This window comes from Pleurodeles waltl, chromosome 1_2, assembly GCF_031143425.1.
Source record: "Pleurodeles waltl isolate 20211129_DDA chromosome 1_2, aPleWal1.hap1.20221129, whole genome shotgun sequence".
NCBI lineage: Eukaryota > Metazoa > Chordata > Amphibia > Caudata > Salamandridae > Pleurodeles > Pleurodeles waltl.
The window spans coordinates 1,118,690,518-1,118,710,183 of NC_090437.1; the positions used below are offsets into that span (position 1 = coordinate 1,118,690,518).

At 44.6% G+C, this 19,666-nt stretch overlaps 1 protein-coding gene across 1 annotated transcript in view; it reads right to left on the bottom strand.

Annotated features, from left to right (window-relative positions):
- Positions 1-19,666, bottom strand: part of NCAPG (non-SMC condensin I complex subunit G) — a 228,311-nt gene that overhangs the window by 102,531 nt on the left and 106,114 nt on the right. Inside the window, exons 11-14 of the mRNA XM_069202226.1 lie at positions 15,058-15,147; positions 10,113-10,292; positions 9,353-9,463; positions 7,627-7,746 (exon numbers count right to left, since the gene is read on the bottom strand). Of these exons, the coding sequence (XP_069058327.1) occupies positions 7,627-7,746; positions 9,353-9,463; positions 10,113-10,292; positions 15,058-15,147 (501 nt within the window). The remainder of the gene's footprint in view (positions 1-7,626; positions 7,747-9,352; positions 9,464-10,112; positions 10,293-15,057; positions 15,148-19,666) is intronic.

A 19,666-nucleotide genomic window follows, 5' to 3' on the forward strand; every position in this document is an offset into this window, starting at 1 on the left:
AGTGCATGGTGTTGCTGTCCTGCGTGGGAAGGCAAAGGCTTACATCAACCAAAGTTGGACAGATGGCAGAGAGGACCAAGAGGACTACTCAAGACCACCGCCCATGATGCAGGATCCACACAGCTCAGGGTGAGAGGAGATCCACGCAGCTGGTCGTCATTGCAGTAGGTGCCTGCGGATGCAGGGGAGTGACTCTTTCAGTTCAAGGGAGATTCCTTCTCCCTTCTCATGCAGACTGAATACCTGCCGCCCTCAGAGGATGCACAGCCAGGGAAGCTGGATGGAGCCGTGGAAAAAATGTTGCTAGAAGAGACTTCTTCGTTGGTGAAGATTGTTGTTTCCTGGAGGGTCCAGTCCTGGTTCCAGTGGCTAGAAGTCGAAGTGGAGATTGCAGGGGAGTCCTGCTGGAATCTTGCAAGCCGAATCGGAGGACCCACCCAAGGTAGACTCTAAATAGCCCTGAAAGGGGGATTGGTCACCTAGCCAGGTAAGCACCTATCGGGGGGGGGGGAGGGGAGCTCACCCGTCACCTGCCTTGCCACTCAGATGCTCCTAGACTTCCCTGCCAACCTTGTAAACAAGATGGCAGAACCCAGGGACCCTCTGGAGGAGCTCTGAGCACCACCCCTAGGGTGGTGATGGACAGGGGAGTGGTCACTCCCCTTTCCATTGTCCAGTTTCGCACCAGAGCAGGGACTGGTGGTCCCTGAACCAGTGTGGACTGGTTTATGCATGGAGGGCAGCAAATGTGCCCTTTAAAGCAAACCAGTGGCTTGGGGAGGCCACCCCTCCCTAACCAGTCACACCTATTTCCAAAGGAAGAGGGTATTACCTCCCTCTTCCAAAGGAAATCCTTTGTTCTGCCTTTCTGGGCTTGATCAGATAAAGCAGCAGGGCAGAAACCTGTCTGAGGGGTGGCAGCAGCTTGGGCTGCCCGGAAAACCCTGTAAGACTGTGGCAGCAATACTGGGAGTCCTCTAAGGATCCCCAGAGTGCATCGGATCATACTTCCAATACTTGCAACAGTATTGGGGTATGATTCCGACATGTTTGATACCAAACATTGCCAGGTTCGGAGTAACCATTATGTAGCTGGTAGTGACCTATGTCCAGTACATGCGTAAAACAGCATCTCTGCACTCACGAAGTCCAGGAAAATGGAACTGGAGTTCGTGGGGGCACCTCTGCTAGTGCAGGGGTGCCCTCACACACAGGTGCCCGCACCCTGGCCTCTGGGCTGAGAGGGCCTACCATAGGGGTGACTTACAGTGACCTGGTGCATTGACCTGTAGTGAAAATGGGTGCATGCACCCATTTCACGCAGACTGCAATGGCAGGCCTGAGGAACCCTTTTGCATGGGCTCCCTATGGGTGGCAGAATAACTGCTGCTGCCCATAGGGATCCCCTGGTACACCAATGCCCTGGGTACCATATCCTACGGGCTTACATGGGGGGACCAGTATGCCAATTGTGGAAAGAAAAAGGTACAGTTACCAAAATTTGCAGGAGAGCGCATAACCACTAGACTAGACTTCGGTAACGGCCTCTACGCCGGCACCACACTCAAACTCAAACGCAAACTCCAGAGAATCCAGAACACAGCCGCACGCCTCGTCCTTGGCCTCCCCCGCCACGAACGAATCTCACCACACCTCAAATCCCTTCACTGGCTCCCCATAGACAAGAGAATCACATTCAAGATCCTCATCCACGCACACAAATCCCTTCACAACACCGGCCCAACCTACCTCAGGGATGTGGAATTCCTATCGCCCAACACCCGGGACATCTTGTTTGGGGTCAAGGGCAACAAGTTTTTATGTTTACTTTGTCCTTGGGACAAGTAGGCCCAACCCTCTACAGCACAAACCCTTTGGCTGCCTGTTTACAGAGAGTGGAACTCTCTGCAGTTGAGGTAATGTGTTTCCAAAAGATAATGCTGTTCGAACTTGTATTTATGGTTCATTATTTGAAAGCCTTCATTATTAGGGTGAGTGCTGTAAATAAATGTTTTAAGGTCACACTTCACTACTGACGTTGATTCCAGTACCAAAAAAAAAAAAAAACGTGTATACACATGTTTGAAAAGTTTAGGCTATGAGGCTAAGTATAATGCTCCCAGAATGCTCTCTGATTAGATGCAAATGAAGTGTCATTTAGTAAAATGTGTTGATGCATGCTAGTATTTCCCAAAAATATTTCTAATGGAAAATCAGTGTAACCATTTTCAACACGATTATGGGAAGCATGAAAATAAACAAACACTGACAAAGCCAACTGATCTGACATATTTTTATAAGTCTTTTAGTTTCATCAATGCGTGTCTTGTTTTGACATGGCTTTTGTAACACTTTTTATTGTTGTGGGAGCTACCAGGCCCTCAACATTGTAACAAACCCCGGCAAAAAAAAAAAAAAAAAAAGTTTTTGAACTCCAAAAGCACACGTTGCCACCAGTGGCATAACAAAGGCTCAGCAGCCACCATCCAGGGGGCCACTTCAGCACAGCATCTGCCCTGAGTGAGTCTGGAGAGGGGGCTCCTCCATGTTCTTTGCAAAGGGGCACCCTCCAGTTTTGTTACGTCACTGATTGCCACTGTAGTTCCTGACACTGAACAAAACTACTTTGTGTGCCAATATGCTCCTTGTGGAAGAGCAGAATGCGATCACTCACAGTAAAGCCAGCCGAAAGAGAGAGAAATAGAAGTTTAATAAAAACAAAATGTCTTTGTTAACACCAGACCTAATTAGGGACCAAGACCCACATGTAGGTCGCTTTTTGCATGTCGCAAACAGCGACTTTCGCTGTTTGCGACGTGCAAAAAGCACACTGCGATGCACAAACCCAGTTTTGCGATTCGGTAACCTGGTTACAGAATCGCGAAACGGGTTTGCGACTCGGAATTAGGAAGGGGTGTTCCCTTCCTAATTGCGACTCGCAGTGCAATGTAGGATTGTTTCGTGACCGCGAACGCGGGCGCAAACCAATCGCAGTTTGCACCCATTTCAAATGGGTGCTAACACTTTTGCAAAAGGGAAGGGGTCCCCATGGGACCCCTTCCCCATTTTGAATGTCACTGTAAACATTTTTTCAGGGTAGGCAGTGGTCCTGTGGACCACTGCCTGCCCTGAAAAAATGAAACGATAACGTTTCATTTTTCGTTTTTGTAATGCATCTCGTTTTCCTTTAAGGAAAACGGGCTGCATTACAAAAAAAAACTGCTTTATTGAAAAGCAGTCACAGACACGGTGGTCTGCTGTCTCCAGCAGGCAACCATCCCTGTGAGGGCTGCCATTCGCAAAGGGGTTGCAAAGTGCGACCCACCTCATGATTATTCATGAGGTGGGCATTTGTGAAGCCCTTGCGAATCACAGATGGTGTCAGGGACACCATCCTACATTCGGATTTGCGACTCGCAAATTAAGAGTCACTCTGACTCACAATTTGCGGGTCGCAAATCTGAACCTACCTACATGTTGCCCCAAATTCTTTAAGAAAGTCACAAAAGTGCACCCATGGTATATGTCGTACCCCTATAAAATATTTGTGAACTGTATTTTAGCATCGGTAAATACGATGTGTAGATTTGCTCATGTGAAAATCTATTGAGCATTTGCAAGTTCATTTTCCCTCCAGCCACTTTCTTCCCAACCCTGGAAGAAGTTCTAATTCTGCCATTGTCAGGAGTAAATGTCCAACCTTTCTTATTATGGGAAAATATTAGAGAGAAGCTGGTGAAAATCTTTAAAACATGCAGGTTAGTAGGTTTGCAGACTCAAAGGCATTCCAGCCCTGGAACTATTGCTTACTGCTTCCTCCAGCCCCAGTATGCAGATCTGCAGAAAGGTGGAAAAATAAGGAAATTGCTACAGTAGGGATTGAAACTGCAAGTATTCAAGCCCTACTATTTTAGTAGCCCTGGCATAATCAGAGAGGCTATTATCAGCTCTTACATAATGAGACTGCTGCCATAATTTGTCGCCACACTACATGGCACCAAAGGGACAAGTAGATCTTTTTACAGGACAAGTAGATTTGAGAAGCAACCTGTCCCCTGGACAAGTAGATATTTTAATAAATTCCACACCCCTGCTACCTCAACGAAAGAGTGAACTTCCACACTCCCACCCGCAACCTCCGATCAGCCGACCTCGCCCTAGCCACAGTCCCCCGCATCCAACACACCACCACAGGAGGCCGGTCCTTCTCCTACCTCGCCCCCAAAACCTGGAACTCCCTCCCAACAAACCTTCGCAAAATCAAAGACCTCCTGCTCTTCAGAAAAAACCTCAAGACATGATTGTTCGAACAGTGACCCCCCTCCCCCCACCCTTGACCCCCTCCTCCCTCCAAGCACCTTGAGACCCTCACGGGTGAGTAGCGCGCTCTATAAATTTTTGTGATTGATTGACCACTGGGGTCCTGGTTAGCAGGATCTCAGTGCACACAGGCAAACACAATCACAGGCAGAAAATGAGGGTAACCATGCCAAGAAAGATGGCACTTTCCTACAATGGGTAAAATGGTTCCCTGCACTTACGAAGTCCATTGTAATGGAACTGGAGTTCGTTGGGGTACCTCTACTCGTGCAGGGATGCCCTCACACAGGTACTTGCACCCTGCCCTCTGAGCTAGGAGGGCCTGCCATAGGGGTGACTTACAGGTACCTGCAATTAAAGGGTGCATGCACCTTTTCATGTAGGCTGCAATGGCACGCCTGCAGACACATTTTGCATGGGCTCCCATAGGTGGCATAATACATGCTGCAGCCTATGGGGAAACCCTGATGCCCCAATGCCATGGGAACCTAAGTTCCATATACCTCCCTTTTGTCTTCACAGCTAACTTGTCTTCAAACCCTGCAGGAGAGGAAGTTACCCCAGAACAGGTTTGGAGTGATCCCAAGGGAGGGTTTGCCCATTATCATAGCCACACCTGAGTGGGCACAGGGAGCTATGCACAGGGGAAGAAATGTTTTGTCATCTTGATTTAAGTAGAGGGGCATTGTGGGATGGTTCACAGAGAGCGCTATAAAAGTGGGTAGGGGCACCCCTGAAATCTTTTATCCTATTGGTTAGGAAATAGTCAAGAGTTTCCCCCCACCAAGACTGGAATTGGGCATACATTTGGCACCCCAACACCCTCTTTAGAACACCTCTGGATGTCTGGACTAAACAAGGACTGCATATGCTGTTGCGACCTAAAATCACCCCTCCAGGGCTGGACCTGCTCCCAGATGTATCCAGGAATGAGAAGTTGAGTCCAAGGGTCAGCTGGCTGACAACCTGTTAAGATAATGTGACCCAAAAGTTGCAAGAAGACCACTTTCCCAAAGAGCCCAGCTGACCAGTTCCAACTGGACCAGCTCCAGGCCCTGCTGATGGCTTCTCCTAGAGCGAATACCGGTCCCCAAGAGGTGTCTCTAATCTCTTAGGGTCCTTAGATAAATGTCAGAGAGTATTCCTCCTACCTATCCCCAGGCCTCTGAGACTTAGAAACTAGAAATAGTCCCAAAGATTTCTACCAGGAGAACTGACTGAGGACCGAAACCTGCTTGTGAGCTATAGGAAAGCACATTAGCACTACCCCCTAATGTCACTACCTCAGTTTTTCAAGTGAGAAGGATTGATCTTCTGGGGGTACGTCTTGTCTGAAAGTAGATTAATTCAAATACAAAACTATAAAATAAGGTTTACGTTGTGAAGGGCATAAATGCTTTTAATATGCTGGCACTAGGCAGAATTTAACATATTATTAGAGCGGGGAACAAGATTTCTGTATCAGTAGTTAAAGAGTGTTCTAAGAAGAAATGGGTATCTGTCCAACACAAAATTAGGAATGTCCTACAGAGTGCACAAAGAGGGCTGCCAAAAGATTGTACAGCAAGGGGTGACTGAAACGACTGATGCTACCTATGGTTTTACCCAACGATTCCGGCGAAAAAGAAATTTGGCGAGTTATCTCTTTGTGTATATTGAAGGGGCTTGAACAGTGACTATGGCTAAAATGCTCCTCTTCCATGCATTGTAAATCGTATCACCATGGTGGACCAAGCCAACTAATTTACAACATTAGGCCTTTGTGCAGCATACTACAAACTGGAACCTGATGCAGAGTCACAATCTTTCAGCTTTCACAGCACCTGATAGTACATTTTGATCTTGCCACACGTTTGGATTGGCTTCTGTGGCTCTATCTTTCTTTTGTACCAGTTCAAAAGCCTAGACTATGCAGTCGCTTTTCAGCTTGGCATTCCCATGTTCACAAGAATAGAGGCCGAACACATTACTGCTGCGTAAAAGGTCTTGTTCATCCTAAAAGGCAGAGGTATAACCTTAGGAAAAGACGAATGTGTCTTAAAGACATGAAAATCAATTTTCTGTGGCCATGTCATCTAGGAAATTTGTCAAATCCAAGCTTTGTTTAGTTGATGGCATTATCATAGCTCCTCATCCCAAAGACAGAGAACAATTGCATCCAATTTCGGGTTATAATAGTTTTATTCCAAGGTACTGAAAGACTTGACAAACTTGACTGAATGTTACATAAGCTCACTTGGAAATAACAATGGCTTTATCTGGTCCAAGCACAGTTAAAACAAACTTTAATTTCTCAAAAGACGCATATATTCAACACTCTCTCTGCAGACCTACGTGGAGTGTTATGTAACTTATGGCACTTAACCCTGGTTCCTATGGATTAGGCAGTTCTTTCTCAACCTGATGCAATGAATGATTTTGCCCTAAGAACTCTGAAGGATGTAGAGAGAAATTACACCTATTTGCCCTGGCTTAGGGTTTTCTTCTTAGACCCCACCTTATAGCATACCTTGTTCTACATTTATGTACCCGTTATCATTTATGTATATTAACAGTCTCAGAGTATAACAAGGTTTTCTTATAAATTTGATAGTGTCAATAGTTAATTTGTCATATCTATGCAGGTGTGAGTGTGTACAAGTTTAGGCAGTTATTTCTCAACTTGATGCAATGAATGAGGTTATGACTGACTTTGCCATAAGAACTTTGAAGGATGTAGAGAGAAATTACTCCTGTTTGCCTTGCCTTATGGTTGTTTTCTTAGACCCACTTTTAGCATACTAATTCTACATTTATGTGCTCATTATCATTTATATATATTAACAGTTTCAGAGAATAACAAGGTTTTCTTATAAAGTTGATAATGTATTGATAGTTTATATGTCATAACTATGCAGGCATTAGTGTGTACAAGTTAGTTAGCTCCTTTATGGACAGGAATTTGGTGCTAAATGTAAAATTTAGTGTTTGGACAAGGGAAGAAGGAAATAGATTTTATCAAAGATTGCCACCAACCAGGTGGCCAATTTTCATCACATACATATATAGCCTTTATTTTTCTTTCCATAATACAATTTTTCATATACCACATCAGTGACAACAGCAGTTTTAGAAAACGTATATCAAGTGTATATACAGTTTAATCCATATGTTCCCACTATATCACTGTAATTATTTATATGCAAACATTCATTAACTGAAGTACACAAGTTTTGATTTTTAAATATTTTCCCCATCAATGAAAATCTTAGTTTTCTTCATTTTTAACTTAATCAAAAATAACTCTAAAAATAAATGGACACTAACCTGTAACAACAGTGCTAGATGTTGTCTTGCGAAGTCCTTGTTCTGTAAGGCACTGCAGCCCAAACATAAAACAGCCATGTTTCTCACTGATGGCTGGATGTTTGCAATCCCGGGCAAAATCTAGAGACACAAAATTGACACCACCACCAGTTTGACTCAGTGCATTTACTAGGGATCAAATCCTGAACACAGTCAAGCACTAGATGCGGTTAGAGTAACAATGAAACAAGCTTTCAGACAGCATTTAATACATTGATTCACTAATTCTACTACTAAAACGCCTTACTTCAACTCTTTCGGCCTAGGTAGTAACTTCCCTTCAATTCCTTATAATAAAGTTGCCATTACTTCAATCCTTTGTTGAAGCACAGTCAAGGATGAAACATCTGTATAAGTAAAATGAGGGAACAAGATCGTACTTGTCAAACCATGACCGCGGACAAGTGTATTTCTATCTGAAGGGTGCAGGATCAGCTCAACTATGTCAGATGCTATACTTCATACCCAGTGGGGATATGTCTACTCAACTTTATAATCCACAGTTGAAAATGGGGCAAGGCCTACATAAATGACCAGCGTATGCGCCGCACACAAGGCATGGCAAAATGCACACACCTCTTTTAGTCAGCCAAGGGCAGGACTGACTTCCAAGTTTGTCATTACACGGGCCATTGCTAACATCAGAGGATTCATTGATTAGCCCAATATCACTGGTACACAACGTGCAATGGTGGCCTCCAGCAAACACTACATTTGTATTAATTGTATATCTTCTAATAACAGACCACTTAATTAAAAAATAAGGATTTATCATGTGGTTCACACTACCTTGAAAGAAGAAATAAATTAATGTGGATTTTAAGGATCGGAACGTAGTTTAAATACATTAGTTTCTAGTTCAAGTTTAGTTTCTGGTCAATGTTTGAACTCTTAATATATTTTGGTCTCAACTTTGTTAGAGTGGAGTTTGTAGCAAGGACATCTGGTTAAAACGCCCTCTCTTCCCCCGTTCCAGAAAGGTACTGCATTTCCAACTCAGACTGCTGTAACTATGCACCAGTGGCCATCTAAGAGAGGTACACATGTACACCTGGATTTATCAAGCATGCAACAAGCCTTACTGGTGTACCGTTTTTGTAAATGTAACAAAAGGCAAATATTCACTAAATATGCTTCTTGGCACTAAACAAAATTAAAGTCATCAAACCTCATACAAGCTGGTCACTGCCAAAAAAACAGTATAGCAAGGGGTTCAAAGCCTTTCAGGGGGAAGGTGTTCTTTAGAGCTTCGTCAGAGTTGACTCCCCCTGTACTTCAACCTTTTGCCCTGTAGGAATGCTACACAAACTGAACAAGCAGCACGTTTTGGCTTTTGTATGCACAGGTCTAAACTACAGAACGGAAAAATAAAGTAAAGCTACCTCACAGAAAAGGTACTCTGTTTTAAACTTTATTCCCTAAACATCTGAAAGAGCCATTTCCTAAGCATATTCAAGACAAGAAGTCATAAAAGACTCAATATTCCTATCTAAGTGTTAGGATAAGACAAAAAGATTGAAATGCATTATGTTCGCAACACTGGCATAACTTGCCATGCCAATTAAATTTCCAATTTTAAAAACGGGATTAGTGATCAGACATATTCAGATTTATGCCCCCCTCTTGAATTACATGTAAAAGTGGAGTTGCAACAAAAACGATTGAACGCCCATTTGAAAATACTTACTAGAGATTCAATAATTCCATTCATTGTCGCACCGATCCCCTTCGAAAGGGACATCTGTTTTAAAAGCTCATAACACATGGTCAGACATTTCAGCAGAGTTTCAGGGTCGTTCTACAAAAGAGACATTCATAAACCAATTTAGTTGTTATCGATCAAGACCATTTCCCCCCATTAGTTATGAAAAACACAAACAAAAATGCACCAATTAGCATGCAGATTTTTTAAACATCCACTGCTCTGGGAATTAACTACAAAATGTTTACAGTGGCACATTTAATCGTGCACTGTATTGATGCATAAACAAACTACATGGGTCAAAAGTCCGCTAGAGTTGAGATGGCGCCTTTAAAGATGTTTAATAAAAGAGAGCTTTATCATCTATAGCTGCTTGAGGACAAACCATATTGCAGCACACTACTACATTCCCACGTACATTTGCGGTTAATGACAAGGACTACGTTTTAAAATTGTTTTCATAAACACCGCTAGAAGTGCATGTAATGGACTGAAAAATAATTAGAAATGTTATCCTGCTGTACCTCGATGTATGATTGCAAAGATGGAGGCTAACCTTAAACCCTCTGCTCAATGCCCCTGGGTAAAATGACAGTCTAAAAAGGTACTTTAATAAATAAGCAAAAGTCTGTGGTGATAAAGCTTAAATGAGAAACTTTTTCTGCACCAGACAAGATCCTGAGAGGGGTTACACCAATCTTTCATTTCAATTGACTAAAATGAAGTGAGTAGTGAGGACACACACCTTTTCCATGCGTACTTCTTTAATTTCAGGTTCTTCTTCTTCTTTCAGAAGTTGTGCTTTTATCTTCTCCAGATCTGCGACTTTTTCCTTTATTTCAGATGCACGGCCAAATTCCTGTGAAGCGATGCATTCCTCCAATTCCTGTTTTGCTTCATTAAGCTTAACTTTAACTTCTGCGATCTAAATGTGAAAAAGAACAAAATGACTGAAATTTTTCAATTGTCAAGACATTTCTAAATACACAATGCAACTCTGCAACTCAACACATGCGAATGATCCCTGAGCAGAGGGGGCAGAGAGGCGGAGACAGGAGTACACAGGCGGTCGAATGGCCTGCCCCAGGGGAGAAGGAGGGTGTGGGGAAGAGGTTCTGGGGTTCTAGCTGGGGTGTTTGGGAGAATGTGCGGGTAGCCCAGTAGACAACAGTGAAAAAGAGAAAAAATAAATAACAATGGCGGGAGGCATCGGACCACATCCTGACTTGACTGTATTCTTTCTATGCCCAAACAAGTGGAAGTGTTCCCAAGGTCAACCTGCGCCTTACCCGAGGGAAGAAAAGTGGGCACGTTCAAACTGTAGCAAACAAGAGTTATACCATCGTTTGGCATAGTATTTTGACACAAGGGAGGTGCCAACACCTTCTGGCATTCAGTGCATAACCACCTACTTTCTCTTACCTTTCTGTAAATAATATTTCAATTTGGCTTATAGTAGTGACTGGACAATAAAGTTATTGGGTGTTACGTAATGCATTATATTATATCGGAGTTTATAACCTCATATCTTTTATATAACAAGCCTCGACTGCTCAACTTTTTTAAATACCCAGTGCCAAGTGTCCAAAGGGAGGAACTTGGCTACCCAATTCGAGTGCAAGAATATTGGAGGACTTGTGCTGGGTCAGTTGTGTTAAACAATTGTTCATATCAGGACATTGCTCAACCACTAAATGCTACAAAACCAAGAAAAGGCCACATATTGGTGGTCTCAACATGGAGGACTCTCAGAAGACTCACTAACTTTAAAACTTCATGACACAATGAGCACTATGTACGATCCAGTACATTTACAGCAGGAGATAAATTAATATGGCAGATATCAAAGTGTGGGATGGTTTGCATTAAGGAGACCGCACACAGAGATACGTTAGTAAGTCTTGCAATGCTCCTAGGGGTATGATCTTTTCTCTGGACATCCCTAGTAGGTCTAAGAACCACGTCTGTATGGCCCACTGTGGTAAATATGAGATTAATCTCCGACACTCTGAATTTGTCCCGAACCTTTGGGATAATTGGAAATGGTGGAAAGGTGTATGCAAGAGTCCCTGACCAGTTTACCAACAAGGAATTCCCCTTGGACTGGCAGTGTGAGAATTTTGCATTGTCTGGGCTTGGGAACAGGTCTATGCTTGGTGGGTCCCATCTGCTCAAGATGTGTTTTAGTTCCCATTTGTGGAAGAGTATGCTTGACTGCTTAATCTGAGTTCTTTGATGTTCTGTTCTCCCAGGCGGTTGTATCGCCACCGGGGCCGCTTTCCAATGTAGTGCCCTTTCCCATATCTACTGTGCAAGTTGTGAGAGTTGGACCAACCGTGTTCTCCCTTGCTTGTTGAAGAAAAATATTATTGTCATGCTGTACATTTGGATAAGCACAGTCTGTTCTCTCAACATGCATGTGGAAGGCATTTAGGGCTAGGAAGACTGTCTTCAGTTCCAGCAGGTTTATGTGCTTGACTGCCCCCGCTGAGCCCCAGAGACCTCTTAATTTGAGATCATACATGTATGATTCCCATCCCTTGTGGGCTACGTTTATTGTTATGGTCACCATGGGGGCTGGTAGCTTTAAAGGTCTCCCTGCCATTACTTTGCTAGTGTGCCACCATTGTACTTCTTTCTGAATCCTTGCAGTGAAGACCGTTAGGTTCACTTTGGTGAATCCCAGCTGCTGTAGTGTGGAGATGATAGCATGTATGTCTCCTTGGCACTTCTGTTTCATACTTGTCTTTACTGGTCAGTCGTCCAGCTACGGGAAGATGTGGAGGACTCCTCAGGTGCACAACCATTGCAGCCAGACACTTTATGAACACTTGGTGCTGATTTTATACCAAAAGTTCATACATTGAACTGGTAGTGTACATTGTCTAGGATGAATGTGCGGTACCGTATGTGCCTCCGATTCATTGGTATGTGCAGGAAGACATCCTTTACGTCAAAGGAGGCCATGTAGTCTCCTTTTCCCAGGAGTGGGACTGTGCCTCGCAAAGTCAGGATTTTGAATTGCAGTGATCATATGAATGTGCATGGATATCTGAGATCCAGTATTAGCCTTAGCATAAGATACTATTTTGGTTCTAGAAAGTACGCCGAGTAGATGCATTCTCCGGTCTCATGCTGCGGTACTGTTTCTATGACTCATTTTTTGATTAGCTCCCTTGACTTCCTGCCGCAGCTGTATACGTTTTTGTTCCTACCTCCTCCTACTCTTCCCCCAGTCCCCAATTTACACCCCCCCCCCCCCAAATTCCTCATCCACTGCCGGTCCGAAGAGAGAATCTCCTCTGAAAGGGATGTTGATCACAGATGACTGCACTTCTCCCTTAAATGCTGAGACAATTAGCCAGGTGTGCCTCCAGTGGGTTCTGCTCTTCCAGTGCTGATTTGAGGCATGACTATGCAATGTACTTTCCCTCCTGGATGATTTAGCCTTCTTAAATTCCTCTGGCATATGATGCATGAGAGCTTCCATTTCATCCCACTGTTGGTGGCTGTATTGATAGAGGAGTGCATTGGAGTTGGCATTCCTACATTTTGTGGCCACCTTCATTTCCTTTTTTTCTGCCCATCAGGTCCATACTCTTACTCCCACTTTCTGCTGGTGGCCCAGTTGATGTGAGTGCATTGTTCATCCTTATGATTGTAGCCATGATGATGATGAAATCCGTGGGCACATTTCCCTTTATGTTCCATTATGTTTCTTCTCCGCTCACAAGGGGGGATTCAGCTTTTATGGCTGGTTCTCAAAATGCTTCCTTAACCTAGTCCTGGATGCTGGATAGCAAGGGCAGGTTCATATTTGCCTTCTGTGATTGCATGAGTGTTTCTAGGAGGAAGCATGAGTGCTCCTTCTCTTCCTTCAGTTGGACGCTAGCTGTGTCTGCTGCTCTTTTAATGAGTCAGTTGTACATGGAGAGACCATTGGACAAAGAAGGTCCTGAGGGGTAGCTGTTGACTACCTATTCAGGGGATTCGGCTTTGAGATCCTGCCACCTGTCAAAGAGTTGGACCTGGCCTTCACCTACAGTCGATTCATCTTCGTCAATCGAAAAACTGCTACTGCTCCTCTTCTTGGGGCTCCGATGTCGAAAGTGCTACCATGTCCAGTTGCTTGGCCTCCGACTCTCTCGGCACCAAGGCTTTTGATGAGATGTGAAAATCTTTTAAGGAGTCAAACTCCTTACCATGTAGGAGAGCCACCATTTCGGCTTCGAGCCATTACTTCCACTCAATATTGAGTGTTTACTTGACTTTAGTTGTAGCAGATGCCTTTCTTTTCTCGGGTAGCAGCTCATTGTCCTTCGGATCCTTGCCCTTTGCTCTCCTTCTAGTACGCCTGTAGCTCTTTTCTGTTTCAATGTTGACGCAGTGATAGCACTCGGTGACTTAAGGTTCGCACCTTTCGGCAGCTTGCTTACCTTCTGCTGCTCCTTTTTGGTGTCACTTGCCGCCCTTCTCATTGCCTCCAGGCTTTCAACATCCATGATGTTCGCCTCTGCATCAGATTCTCTTCCCCTTGTCAGTTCAGCCTCTTTGGCATCCTCTTCCTTTTTCTAGCTAAAGAGGCCCAGATCCTTATAGGTCTTTTGTGTTCTCTGAGTGTGGTAGATGCTGCTCGATCTTGCTTTCAGCATTTTCAGGACAAAGTCAGTGCAGACTCTGCAGTCCTCTGCATCCTCTAGCCACATGGTGCTCATCAGCAGGGTCTCCTATCAGGGCAGAGAAGGCTCCCCCTCCTTGTTCTTATGTTATCCTAGTAGCCTTTGGTGATCTTCGGTGTTACTGTGGGGGGTGGGGGCTCACCTCCCACCCCCCCCAAGGATTCTTTGGAGTTTCTCCATTGTGCTTCCTGACATAACTGAAAAAAATATTCTGAAGATAGCGACCACGCGCAGGAAATTTCAGGGTGCATGTCGGACTGTCCCACAGGGGGATGGACTTACCACCAAATGACAGCTAAAGACACTAAAAAGAAAAAGCAAAGAAGCACGATTCCAGACCAAAACACTAAATGGGCGAAATAGATGCATAAGATGTAAATCCAGAAAAGGATTCATGTTGCAAAAACAGGACTGTCAGAAAGGAAAGCGTTAACGTGGAAAATATGCTGTTTAACTGGACTCAATGGATATTAATGAGAAAAAAACTGATTCTGTGGCTCCAATTCACAGTTCAGGGGTAAAATATGATTCCTACACAACAAGGAATTTGTTTGCACTGGGACTAAAAAACCATGTTTTATGGTTAAAAAAAAAAAAAAACATTAACTGTGCAATTTTCCCCTCAGAAAATCTGTTGACCTTTACTTTCGGAAAACATTCAGGAAAATCTGACATAACGCGATATACCAGGCGGTAAACACCAAAACCACATGATTCTCAGGGTAAAATCACAGACCTGGTAAAATACAATACCCTGAGATACTGGTACCCACTGGTGTTGGGAAATACCTCAGTCTCTACTTGGAAACACTGAATCAGGCCCTACATATTTTGCTTTACATGTTGTTGCATAAATACCACAACAAGAAACTCAAAAGTGTGAAAAAATGTATTTGAGAGTAAAATCAAGCATTAACAAATGGTCAGTCAACGTTTTCCAGAAATATTTCACTGAAATCTCCTCCACCACCTGAAAACAAAGAGGATTACAAAGTGCATGGTATTACCCACCTTTAATTGTCGTTTCCTTGATTCAGTAGCATCTACAGGGACATCAACAGAAACGATTGGCTCACGAAGTTCTGAGATAATCTCTGCAACCTAATAGGATTATAGGAAGATTTGGTAGAATGTATGATGTTGCATTTTCTATTAGCAATCAAAGGCAGCCAAAAAAATACAACATTACAATTTTCAGATGCATCCATAAAATTGGTTTGTGTTAATCACAATACTACATTCTTGGAACAAGATGGTTGTCGCATTTAGACTGAAAATGAAATTGTCATGGGCATTTCTAATGAGGTCACTCCTGGAGACTTTTAAACATTATTTTACTAATAAAGAATATACTCCTGCCAGTCACGGTAAATGTTGCTGCTGTCTTTTTGAATTAACGTATTAGCAAAAAGACTTACTGTTGCCATCTATGTTTACGTTATCTCAAAAAGAAGGATATAAACGAATGTTTAGCAATCACCGCTCTGAAAAACGTAACTCAGCAGCTGCATTACTAACATTTCAGAAAGCAAACTGCACAAAGTACATCTTTCTTGTCAAGGCTTGAGTAAATAACATGCTAAAGTCACACAACTAATATAACATTTATGTACAACAGGCACACAGTTCAAAAAAAAAAAAAAAAAAAAAAAAACACCTGTGCATATCTACTATCAACTGGGAACAATGCGGACAGAACACCACTTAGAAAGTTCATATATAATGTTGGGGGCAGATAAGTAACTATTTAGCTGAGTCATGGGTGGGGGTGATAGGAAAGCTTCAATATTTAGTGGTAAGTTAAAAAGCTGTTGATAGGACAGAAAGCCCTCTGCATGATAATGGAGGTGTACCCCTGACAGAGTGCCCAACTGTACTGCTGTCTGGATCCTTAATACAGATTTTTGTTATAGGCAAGCACAGATCCTGGGCGTGCGACATGACATAGGACTGGCTCACGGATTGCGGTCTTCTTGGACTTGGAGGGATGCTCAAAGTGCTTCCTTCTGTAGGAAACTGGCTCTTTATATATACAAAAATGAGATATATTGTGCAAAGAGTCCAGGGGTTCCCTTACTAGTGGACGGGGGCTTGCTCTAGCAATCCCAAGGTGCTCTTTTCTGGGGTAGTGTGGTCGAGCAGCCTTAGGCTTATCAGAGAAGAGTGTGAGACATCTGCAAATACACACATCGCCAACAGATGAGACACGACTCAAGAAGGGGATCAACACCAATTTAATATATATTTTGGCACCAGAATCACTTAAATCAGGTAAGTACGTTTTGCAACAAAAATCTTTACAGTTCTGAAAAGTCGATACTTAGTGCAATTTTTGGAAGCTGCAATGTTATCCTAGGAAGTGAAAAGAAAGACAGCAAACATGTACAGTACAGTTACTCACAAGACCAATCTCCTGGACTTAAGGTGAGTATTGGGCAGGATCACACCAACAGGTCACACCAGGAGCCATGGGGTTGCTGGGTACAGTGATGTAGTATGGCATCGGGTACCCAATGTTAATCAATGGGGATTAGTCCGGTCGAAAAGATGCTGCAGGTGAGGACTGGGAATCCAGTCAGGAGGAACCAACAAGTGGGTTCAAATCTTGGGATGTGGGGAACCTAGGGTCCTCTTCTAAACAGACCAGGGGCGTTGCGCGCAGAGGTGCTTTGAGGCGTTGGGTTTTCTCCACCAAAGCACTCGTGGTTGAAGGGGCCTGCATGGAGAGGCTAAAGGCAGTGTCGATGAGTTCACAATGGGCAAGTCTAGGGTGGGCTTCATCTCTGGAGGGCTGGGGAACCATGCTGGCACCATTCGGCCACTTCAACTATGTGACACGAGTGCAGTGGTACTTTCAGGTGTCAGGATTTAGGAGGTCCAGAGTCCTTGCAGTTTGTCTTGGTTCGCCTGCAAGATGCAGGGCAGGAGCTCTGCTGCTCCACATGAGTTCCTAGGTCTTTGTTGGAGGCAGGCAGTCTTGCCAGGCTTTGGAGGCACAACAACTGCAGGATGAGAACTTTGGCACAATTTGGCAGGAGCAGCACTCAAGCCAGCAGGGCTGGGTCCAGGTCAGGTGCTTTCTTTGTTTTTGCAGCTCTTCAGTGTCCTTCTTGTTAAGTCAGCGAGAATCTGCTTTCCTGGTGCCAGGGGCTCCCCTAAATTCTGCATTGAGGGATGCTTTGGGGAGTGTAGGGTAGTAGCCAATGGACTGCTTACCCCTGGGGTCACTACAACCCCTGTATGACCACTTCCTGCGGGAAGTGGGCATAACACTGTCCCAGAGTTCCTAAAGAACAAGTTACTTACCTTTGGTAACGCATCATCTGGTACAGACTATCTAGCTGCAGAATCCTTACCTTTGAATTTCTTGGTGTCAGTTTGGAATCCGAAACCTTTTGCTGAGCAGTACCCTGTAAGCACCGTCGGGTGTCGTCGTTCGGATCCACGTGTGTTGTTCAGCTCCAAGTGGAGTTGTCAGCATCGTTGGACCTGTCTGACGTCACAGTCACCTATAAAGGCATCAGCCCAACTCACGTACGTCAGTTCTTCAACCCACGAACATCCACACAAGAAGCACAGTCATGGAAAGAACAGTTTGTCTGTGCAAAACTAGGGCCTTAAAAGGGAAAAACCCCATCCCTACTAGACATATCCGTAGAGTGGGGAGGCATGAGTGGATGTAAGGAATCAGCAGCTAGATAGAGTCTCTACCAGATAATGCGTTAAAAAAGGTAAGTAACTTGTCCAGATGGTAGAGACTTCTAGCTGCAGATTCCTTACAGTGGAGTAGATACCCAAGCCATAACCTCCTGGTGGTGGGCTGCGAATACCCCTACTTACACTAAAAAGTCGTGTAGGACCAAATGGGCAAAGTGACCGTCTCTCCGTACCCAATTGTCCAGGCAGTAATGTTTTGCAAACATGTGCAAAGATGCCCATGTTGCTGCCTAACAAATATCCAGGACCGGAACGCCCGAGCTAGCACAGTGGTAGCAGCTTTGCCCCTGTTAGAAGGCTGCTTCCTGGCCAATGCGTAGCAGATCTTGATGCAGAGAATGACCCAGAGAATGAAATGGTTTGCTTCTGCACTGCCCGAACCTTCTTTGCTTCCACGTACCCCACAAAGAGTTGGTCATCCACCCGGAACTCTTGTGTGGTCAAGGTTGAACGAAAATGCTCTTTTTGGGTCCAGCCGGTGGAGTCGCTCCTCTTCCTTGAAGGGATGCGGTGGAGCAAAGGTCGGCAGGGTGATATTCCGACAGCTGGAATGGGGTCACCACTTAGGGAGGGAAGAGGCATGTGTTCTGAGAACCACCTTGTCTGGGAACATAGTGAGATACGGTGGCTTGGATGAAAGAGCTTGCATCTCACTCACCCTCCTGGCAGATGTTATCGCCACTAAGAAGGCTGTTTTGATGGTGAGCAGCCGGAGGGGACAGTTGTGTAAGGGCTCAAAAGGAGCACACATTACAAATGTAAGGACAAGATTTAAGTCCCATTGGGGGTTAATAAGGGTAGGAAACATATGGACAAGCCCTTTAAGGAACATATGTACAATGGGAGATTTGAAAAGTGAAGGCTGATCAGGTAGCCTAAGTTATGCAGATAATGCAGAAAGATAGCCCTTGAGAGTACCCAAGGCAGTACCATCCTGGGCAAGGGATAGTATAAAAAGAAGGATAACAGAAAGAGAAGCAGAAAGGAGGATCAATAGACCTTTCTGTACAATAACATACAAAGCGTTTTAACAGCAGGCGTATACCGTTTTAGTGGAGGCACGCCTGGCTGACAAAATAACTTTACAGACTTCGGGAGGAAGGTCAAAAGCCATCAACTGTTGCCGCTCAATCTCCATGCATGTAGACGCAGAGTTGGCAGGTTCGGATGGAGAACCTTCCCCTGCTGCTGCGACAGATCCTCCCGAAGGGGCAGCCTGATTGGAGGATTGATGCTCATTTTCAGAAGCTCGGGATACCAAACTCTCCTTGCCCAATCCGGAGCCCCTAGAATTACTTGGGCCCGGTCGTTCTTGATGACTCTGGGCAGAAGTGGTACGGGCGGAAAGGAGTACAGGAGGCCTGAATTACACTCACAACGAAAAGCGTCATCGAGCGATTGCCGCCTTGGAAACTCCAATGTGCAATACTGCTGATATTGCGCGTTCTCTGTGGAGGTGAACAGAGCTAAGCAAGGCTCTCCCCACTACTGAAAGGGTCCTTGCGCCACCTATGGCTGGAAACACCATTTGTGATCCGCTAAGCATCAACAGCTGAGTTTGTCCACTCTGGCGTTGAGAGAACCTACCAGGTAGTGGACCACAAGGGTTATGCCCTGCTGTTCCAGCCATGTCCAGAGATGCAGGGCCTCTTGAGACAGGCTCCACGACCCCACACCGCCCTGCTTGTTGCAGAACCACATTGCAGTGGTGTGGTCCATGAACACCAGCACTATCTTCCCTTTTACAATAGGAAGAAATGCTTTCAATGCCAGTAGGATCGCCTGGAGCTCCAGTAAGTTGATATGGTGTCCTGATTCTGCCGGAGACGAGAAGCCTCTGATCTCCGCCTCTCCAAGATTGCTTCCCCAACCCAGAATTGATGCATCTGTCACTACTGTGAGA